At 41.9% G+C, this 9,293-nt stretch overlaps 1 protein-coding gene across 1 annotated transcript; it reads left to right on the top strand.

Annotated features, from left to right (window-relative positions):
* Positions 1-1,556: 1,556 nt before the first annotated feature.
* LOC125481538 (protein FAM53A-like) lies at positions 1,557-8,724 on the top strand. The gene is made up of 2 exons (XM_048593235.1): positions 1,557-2,396; positions 7,437-8,724. Exons 1-2 carry the CDS (start codon positions 1,623-1,625, stop codon positions 7,437-7,439), a joined length of 777 nt encoding a protein of 258 aa, XP_048449192.1. The 5' UTR covers positions 1,557-1,622; the 3' UTR covers positions 7,440-8,724.
* Positions 8,725-9,293: the final 569 nt, after the last annotated feature.

Below are 9,293 nucleotides of genomic sequence, written 5' to 3'. Positions count from 1 at the left end.
ATTCTTGTCGACAATTATAATGCAGTTTAGGAGGCCTTTGAGGTGTTCTCTCCATTGGAGACTGCTGTTTTCTCTGTTTCTCAAAAGGGTTCTATTCTTATTCTGAGATAACAAGGTGTAGAGCTGGATGACCACAGCAGGCCAAGCAGCATCAGAGGAGCAGGAAAGCTGACGTTTCGGCCCCGTTTTCTGAAGAAGGGTCCAGACCCAAAGCATCAGCCTTCCTGCTCCTCTGATGCTGCGTGGTCTGCTGTGTTCATCCAGCTCTACACCTTGTTATCTCAGATTCTCCAGCATCTGCAGTTCCTACTATCTCTGTTCAATCCGTCTATTGCCTTGGTGGCACTGAAGAAACCCTGGGTGTCATGCTTGACAGCAAGGAGTTGCAGCTCCTTACTTTTCTCAGTCCACCCTTGGCTCTTGTTTTCCCTAGTTTTTCTTTGTACCTCTGTCCTTGCTGTTTGAAGAGTTCTCCTCTTTGCCTTGCTGGTGATATTGTTTTGTAAAGCACAGAGAGCTTTCCTTTTCTTGCTGGTAGGGTCTTGGATGATGTGGTCATTCACATCGAACCAGTCATGGTGTTTCCTGGTCTTGTAGCCAATGGTTTCTTCATAACATGAGGTGATGGCTGTTTTCACTTTCTAGATTTCCTCCACTTCTTTTTAAATAAACCCTTTGGATCTTGGTGAAGACTTTATTGGAAATTTGCTAGTCTACTTGGCCCTTGAAGTCACTCAACGTTGAATTTTTTTTTCTGAACTATGTCTTCAGCTGCTTCTGGTGGCAATTGATGGGCATTGAGTAGCCAGCTATGGCAACGACTCCCTAAATAACGACATACACTCCTAGCTGCCATAATCATTCCCTCCATTTGCTTGATTATTAAAGTCAGCATACTGACCAATTTCACACCATGATTCCCTTGTGCATGAATGCATCATTTCAATGGCAGGACTGTTTTTTTATTACCAGTTGCTACTCCTGGATAGCATTCTCTGCTAAGTGTTTTCATATTCCTATTAGGTTGCAGAATATGGCTACATTTCCTGCTGTAATTTTTTTAGCATGATTTATTTGTGCTATGTTAATTTCCATAAAGTTGATTTATAACCTTTTGTCGGGCTGCCCAAGAAAATGTGCTGTATGGGGAGGGATAAAGCTGATGGTGAAATATGCAAAAAAAAATGTCCCCTCAACCATTGTCCACTAAGTTATACTTAGTAAGTAAACAGACAAGATGACTCCCAAGTTCTGCCCCCAATCCACACTGCGCGAACTGATCTTGAGCTGAGACAGAAGTTAAGAAGCCGCAGTTGGTTTCAGTGCTAAGAAAAGGAAAATGTAGCCTGGGCTTCTGTTCTTGGTTACGGTCCAAGATCCATGCTTTGATACTCAGAAATACAGACGTTATGATTATGATGTGATCTGACTTGTTTGTTGCTTATTGATTCAGTACCCGTGGAATTATCAAACCAGTGTGTCAATATCTTCATGAGAAGTCTGTGCTGAAATGTTTTGTTGATGCTTCTATGCTACGATTGTGTTCCTGATTCTCTTCCCCTTTCTTTTTGGCAGAGGAAAGGAAGTGGAATGTATTTGACACTTCACATGCTGAATTGCCAATGAATATGGGGTTCCCTTCACTCACAAGCTACAACCTAAATAGCATCAACTCCTCCAGTCCGAGCAAATCCTTGTGTACAGGACCGGCAACAACTATGTGGATGGGTCACGTGACGAGCACGTCGGTGGGCAATTTAAGTGACTTGCAATTCTCTGAGAGTTTTGCCTCGCTGCCAGATCCACCAACCAAAAGGCACTGTCGCTCACTCTCTGTGCCGGAAGACCTGTCACGCTGCAGGTCTCTGTGGAAGCCAGTGGGCTCCAAGGTGTGGACTCCTGTCAAGCGGCGTTGTAACAGTGGTGGCAATGCAGGTCCGCAGCTCAGTAACCTAACTCAGCGCCCCACCAGCCTTGGTCTGCAGCAGCTGCCCAACTCTGGCCACTACTCAAACACCAGCAGTTTTACTTTTTCCAGCCTCACAACATCCCCTGAATCCCCATTACCATGGATGCTGTCGCCAAACAGCCATACCACAGATATTGGCGACAGAACTTTTCTGGGCGTGCAGTGCATTTTGCCTGAGCAGTGCACATTCATTCCTCAAAGGCGCTTCTCACTCTCCCCAGTGCACATTCGAGAAGCAGCAAGATGTCTGCTCTCAGCCAAAAGTACACCTTCCTCTACTCCAGAGATGAACCGACGGCAGCAAGGCCTGTTGCGGAGTCACTCCCAGCCCTGCGACTTAAACGAACGCAAGTGTGGTGTAAAACGGAGGCATGATGAGGATGTTCGATGGACAAGGCCGACCTTAGACTTCTTCAAAATGAACCAGGTATGTCCTAGTGGGTGGGAACCAATTGATCTGTTAACCCAACGTAAAACAACATGCAATGTTTAGGATCTGGATTCAGGCCTGGAATATGTAAAGCTTCTTACCCCCCACCCAGCCCCTTCAAACACCTTGATATTATCTTAACCAGTTTCTAATAAATATTGATGACAATCAAGACTTCCGTGTCATCAGGCTACTCAGCAACTTCTGATCTTTACGGATCCTGCTTTTTATAAACAGCCTTTGCAAAAATGTTTCCTGTGTGTCTGAATTGAAAAAAGCTAATGGGACGGTGAATTCGATTCAGCAGCCCTGCTCCTCCGTTATTGATTTTGATCAAAGTTGCTAGTATTAATTATCAGATCGGCAATGCAAAAAATAGTTGCAAGCTAAATATATCAAAACTTCAAAATAGCCTATCTTTAACAACGTACTTGTAGAGTTCAAAATACCAACAAGCAAACCTTGCAAGATGTTATTCACTGCTAGTGTGGAGCCTGAAGTAACCCTACCTCTTATATCTTTTCACTTGGTTGTCTTCCTTCCTACCCGCCCTGGCAACCATTTTGTTCCTTTCTATATTGTGCAGAGGTAATGCTCCACTGTCCTGACTCCCTTCCTGGAAGTCCCAGGAAGATGCCAGATAACTCTACAATCAGATGGTAAAGTTCCAATTGAAAAGACTGCTACTGGACGCAATTGTAAGGGTTTAACTTCAGCAGTGTATGTAGAATTAGCTCAAAGAGAGGAAGTGGTAGGTACTAGTTGAAGGAGGGATGATGTCAAGGGAAGATTTACTTATTGGAGTACCTCCAAGATCACTGCTGGAATCCTTACTGAAGATGTGCATAAATGTCAACAAAATCTCAACATTCCAGCCATTTCTCAGAAAGTGAACTTGCATCATTTTGAAAATGCTGGAAGTGGACGTGTTTTAAAATGCAATTGGAATTGAGTCCAATAAGATTTTAAATATTGTAATTTGACTGTAGCAACCTTGCAGTGCAGTCCGGGTTGATTGTGCCACCTCAGCAGTGGTTTAGATCAAACTGCATCTGCGCTTTCAACGAGGAAAGAAATTATTGCTGTAATGTGATGCTTGTGCGGTTCTGTTTGCAGGAGAATATGCTATACACAAATGCTCCATTACCTTGGACCAATACAGAGTTATGCTAAACAGGAAACAGATTCCTCCATTTGTGTTTGCAGTGAAGAATCTCCAATTATAGTAGCCCACCTAAATACAAAAGTCACTGCATTTATATAACTAAAGATTACCATAGATTGGTCTTTAAAAATCTCTAATTGCCATTTGGAGCTTGTTTGAAAAGCCTTTGTTGATAATATATAGTCAAGTGTGTATGTGGTATTTTTAAAGACACTGGTACAGTTAAATCATGAAGCTTCTGTAAGACCTTTTGATGATCTGGAGATCGCAATGGGTCAGATAACATCCGTGGAGAGAGAGCAAGCTGATGTTTCAAGTTTAGACAACTTCAGCAAAGCTCCTATATTCGAAACGTTAGCTTGCTCTTTCTCCGTAGATGCTGCCTGACCCGCTGTGATCTCCAGCATTTGTTGTTTTCAGTACAGATTCCAGCAAACGCAGTAATTTGCTCCTGTCTTGATGAGGTATATGGGCTAGTGCTGCAATTCCAATTAATTTCCTTTTTCACACAACAAACAAGCTCTCCAAAATTGTTTGTATGACGCACAGCAACAGGAATGAAGATGCTGTGACATTAGGGTAGATATCCTGTACTGCATGACCTGATTTTGGTCGTGTTTGTACAGCACTGGTAGTGAAGCCAGGGCTGGCAATATTATTATGCAAGCAAGCCTTAGTTCTGACATGCCCAAATCCAGGTAAACTTGGCATCTACCAGTTGTCAGAAATCTTTATATCCCTCTACAAAATCCAGACCTTGCTGCGTGACTTCAGACTTATACTCCAGTCACTCTGTGTCCCTTCCTCTGCCAGACCAGTCCACGGCCTCATTGTAGTTCAGCTATTTAATGGATTAGTACTTAATTAAAGTATTGTACTGCCACACAATACTCGGCGTGCCCTGACCTGGATCATTACTTTCCATGATTGATGGTAAAATATATATCAAATTTTCCATGGTTATTGATACATAACTACTTATTTTCACAGTATGTTGCCCTTGGATCTCCAACGGTGGTTTCTGGTTTAATTTGGCTTGTGCTGTTAAATCCAGGTGGTTTGTGTAGCAGAACCTTAGAGATATTACAACATGAAATTTGCTTTATTGAAAAGTCTCAAGCAGGGAAAGAACAAAGACAGAGGGTGCATGGGAAACAAAATCATCTCCCATATCCTCCAAGTTCTACACCAGCTGATTGAGCAGGACCCCTTGTAAAAGACAAAAGAACTATGGATGCTGTATATCAGAAACCGTTGTGAGGAAGTGTTATGGGACCCGAAATGTTAACTCCGATTTCTCTCCACAGATGTTGCCAAACCTGCTGAGCTATTCCAGCAATTTCTGCTTTGCCCTTTGTAAAAGGGCTTGCTGCCACCTTCTCAAGGGCTACTAGGAGTAAACAACTACTGCTGGCCTTGTCATTGATATCTGGACCTTAAGAATACTTTCTTTTAATGCAATTCTTGACATAGGCCATTCAACCCAAAATTCAATTAGATCATAGCTAGCCTTCCACGACAAGGCATTTTCCCACATTACCTTCATAACCCTTGATGCCATTTGTTTTATTTTCATTTTGCATCTCATTTGTTCAATGAGACCACCACTCATTCTTTGAAACTCTAGAGAATACAGACCCAGCCTCCTCAATATCTCTTGCTCAAACAATTCTGCCGTCCTAGGATTTAATCCAGCCAATCTCCATTGAGTTCCCTGTATGACAAATATATTGGAAATGGAGACTAAAGCTCCAAACATAGTGTCTAAGATCCCCAGTCGCAATGGGTTATTTAGCCCATCGAGTCTGCTCCACCATTCATGGTTGATCTGATACCCTCAAATTCACTTTCTGCCTTTCGCACTATCCCTTGATTCCCTTCCTGATTAAAAATCTATCTCAGCCTGGAATATACTTAATGACCCAGCTCTACAGATTTCGACAGATTCATTACCCTTTTGAGAAGAAATCCCTTCTCATCTCTGCCTTGAATGGACAACTCCATTGGCTGGAAAGCACTTTGAGATGCCCAGTGATTCTGAAGTGCTATATAAAGCAAGACTCCGTTTCTTTTTGCAACCAAATATTCAACGTCAAAGAGGTAGGTTTTAAGGCAGTCTTAGTGAACAAAGCTAGACAGAAAGTTTAGGAAGAGGGTTCCAAAACTTTGGGCCTTGACAGCTGATGGCTCTGCCACTAATGGAGGGACAGTTAAGTTTAAGGATGCTTTAGAGTCGAGAATTGAGGACGCTCTGATTTCTCTTAAGATTGTAAGGTTTGAGGAGGTTACAGAGCTGGGGCGTGGTGAGACCATGGAATATTTTGAAAATTGAGGCACTGCTTAACTATGAATCAGTGAGCACAAATCAATCGCATAAGCATCTTGCTAAGATTATTAAATGAGTGTTATGTTACAGTATATTTGGGGAGTCTGAGTTGCTTGAGCAATGTACTCTTCAACATGCATGTTGTAATTTGGATCTATGAATAGTGATATTGTACATTGTTTTATAAAAATAAGAATTTTCTCATTTAGCTGTGTTATTAATTCTTTGCTTTTGTAATCTCAATTTTCAGCAAATTTTCGAAGTGGTTCTTTGCGTGCTGTTTCCACCCACCCTCCTGATAATGCCAAATATCTTTAAAAGTTGCAAACAGGAAGCCATTGTCTCTCTGCTTCATGCACCCACTTCCCTTAATTAGAAGAGGACATATTAAACTCATCACTTTTTTTGTCCACTTTCATTAATGGTGACTTGCAGGTTATGGTAAAGTACCAGAATTGCAGTGTGCAAAGTCAGCAGCTTGGAGAGAGCTGAGCTGAAACCACAGCTTTTAACATTTCATGTGAAAGCGAGCAGGCTTGCTGGTTATCGACAAATCAGTAGGGCTTGAGTTTGAGTTGAAGTACATTTCCAAACCATTTTGTCTTCCGAGATGCTATGTTTAGGCAATTCTGTGTGCTTGCCTTTGGTGGTATATTCAAAACTTTGTGATAAAAAGGAAACTTACTTGTAAGTGCTGCCACTCCAGTGCTATCAATATTGATGCTTGCAATGGAAGAGTTATGTGCTGTCCACCTCTTACGTGAGCATCTTTGAACTAAAAACAGCTTGTTTAAAAGATACTGAAAGCACAGAATATGCTGGAAATCACAGCAGGTCAGGCAGCATCCGTAGAGAGAGCAAGCCACTCGAAACATTGGCTTGCTCTGTCTCTATGGATACTGCCTGACCTGTTGTGATTTCCAGCATCTTTTGTGCTTTCAGTACAGTTTCCAGCATCTGCAGTAATTTGCTCCTAAATTGTTTAAAAGATACCTCCTTCCTAGGTGCTGATACAACGGTTTTGTTTAACTCGACCTAATTCCTCCTCAAGCTGTACCCTCTTTCACTTGACCATTCTCCCCTCCCCCATCCCGGTTTCTAGATTGTTGTTATTGTAGCTGAATGGGTGTGAAAATAATTTTTATTTTGACGTTGGCTCCACAGTGCAGCGTGTTTTTTTTTTGCTCTCCTTCCTGGAACACTGGCCATTTGAAAGTTGAGACCTGGCAAGGAAGATGATTTTCAGCCATCTCCGTGGTGTCTAGTTGATGCTAATTGTTTTTGCAGGAGCTTTGCCCAAATGCTTGTAGAGCTGACTTCAAGAAGGACTCTAGTGTTTGTCGTTGTGTAATGTGTTGAGTACCTCCCATGTCTTGGCAGCGACCTCGCTCAAAATGCCACTGTTTGAAATCCAACAGCAGATCAGCTGCGCCAACTCTGCCTTCCCCAAACAATGGCAGTGAGGGTTTGACAACACAGACCTCCACAAGCCAATAAACATCCGAGTGTGTTGAGTAGTTGTCATCACTATATTCTTGTGTTGCAGTAAAACCTAGACTGCACAACGGCAACATGTAAGAGCACTTCAGAAGTTTCACTACCCATACTGCCTGTGGATTTGATGGGAGGACAGCCAGACAAGCAGTAGTGCCGTTTGAATTGTAAAAAAACTGAACTAGGTAACGCAATATTGTTTCTTGGTCAATTTATTCAAAATTCTAACTTTTCAAAATGGTAGAAAACAAAGTTGGTACCTGTTGCAGAATTTGTATCTGTTGTATGAAGCTTCAAAATGAACCTGGTGCTTAATGCTGGAATACAATTTGAGGTAGAGAAGTGCAGAATTAAAGGGGACTGAAAGGCGCTCAGGGTGAGAGGCATAATGTTCTTTCCAAAAAGTTGGTTGAGTGGCAAAATAAACAGGGAAACTGCATCTTTTATTCACTTGGCTGCATGCACAACCTTTAGGAACATAGCCAGCTGCATCTAAAAAGCCAAAATTATTATTGTGTCTGCCTGATTGGAACAGTTTATTTCAGTCTGAACCTGATCTAAATAAACATTACAAAGTCCTTAAATCAGAGGATAAACCTGTTGGGGCTTGGGAGATGGCTGGAAGCAGTCCTGGTATGTGAAGGATGGCCGATGTTTGAAGGAGACCAATCCAAAGAATGAAGACTCCACAAGGTAGGTAATCTGCTTTTGCTATCATGGGAATAGGAGGCGATTTGCTTCAACTGCTTTACACACTGCTCGGTTTAGTAACTAAGCTCAGATAAGAGCTCTGGTATTATTTAGCTTGGAAGAAACCAGATTCCTTCATAATTGTTGTGGTTGTCGTTCACTGTCTTAAACTTCTGATTTAGTTTGAAGTAATGATTCTAAAGACAAAATTACTTGTGCTAATTATTCCAAAAATACACAAACAAGTTTTGGAACCCAGCCTGAATTTCAGTGTGGCATGCTTGGCTGTAAACTGGTTTCTGGAGAGATTTCTTGAGCGATAGAGAAATTTCACCCTCTCCTGAACACATTGAGTCCTTTAAGATCTGATTGGTCAGCATAGCTGATGTGCCAGATGTCTACTAGCATCCAATAGTAATTTTCTGCCTATCAGTATCTCCCCTGTACAGGACTATGATTCTTACTCAAAGAATAAATTTGAATATGTGTGTCAAGAGTGGGATTGCTTCTGCGAATGTCTGCCTTTGGGCTGTAACTGTTGAAGCACAATAAAGATTTAGTGTTTTCTTGCACGAGGGGACATAGCTTTAAATTGAGGGGTGATAGATATAGGACAGATGTCAGAGGTAGGTTCTTTACTCGGAGAGTAGTAAGGGCGTGGAATGCCCTGCCTGCAAAAATAGTAGACTCGCCAACTTTAAGGGCATTTAAATGGTCATTGGATAAACATATGGATGATAATGGAATAGTTTAGGTTAGATGGGCTTCAGATTGGTTTCACAGGTCGGCGCAACATCGAGGGCCGAAGGGCCTGTACTGCGCTGTAATGTTCTATGTTCTATGTTCTATGGGTACATGGTACATTAAGTTGTTAGTATTCTGAAGCTAGTGTTAGTTTGCCTCTTCTGTTGAACACATAGCTACTTCAGCTTTTTACAATATACCACAGTCTGTTGGATGCATGAAACCCAATTACCTGCTTGATTCCTTTCCTTTCTTGTCAACATAATACCTCCTGCACAAATTTAAATATAGGCCCAATTTAATTTTGGGATGCTGACACATCCCATCCAGTGGGAATCAATGTGTGGTGGTCAAAAGGACTCTTGGCTAATGTGCGTAAAATGTTTTGGCTGTTTCTTCCTTTAATGCTCCTTCTAAATTCATGAATCATTCACTCACTCATCACTCTCTTAAAGTCCACTCCACTGTTGGTGCA

This window comes from Rhincodon typus, unplaced genomic scaffold (assembly GCF_021869965.1).
Source record: "Rhincodon typus isolate 14 unplaced genomic scaffold, sRhiTyp1.1 hic_rhity00002537, whole genome shotgun sequence".
Taxonomy (NCBI): Eukaryota; Metazoa; Chordata; class Chondrichthyes; order Orectolobiformes; family Rhincodontidae; genus Rhincodon; species Rhincodon typus.
The sequence above is the reverse complement of the archived record's forward strand: the minus strand, read 5'-3'. Positions and strand labels throughout refer to the sequence as shown.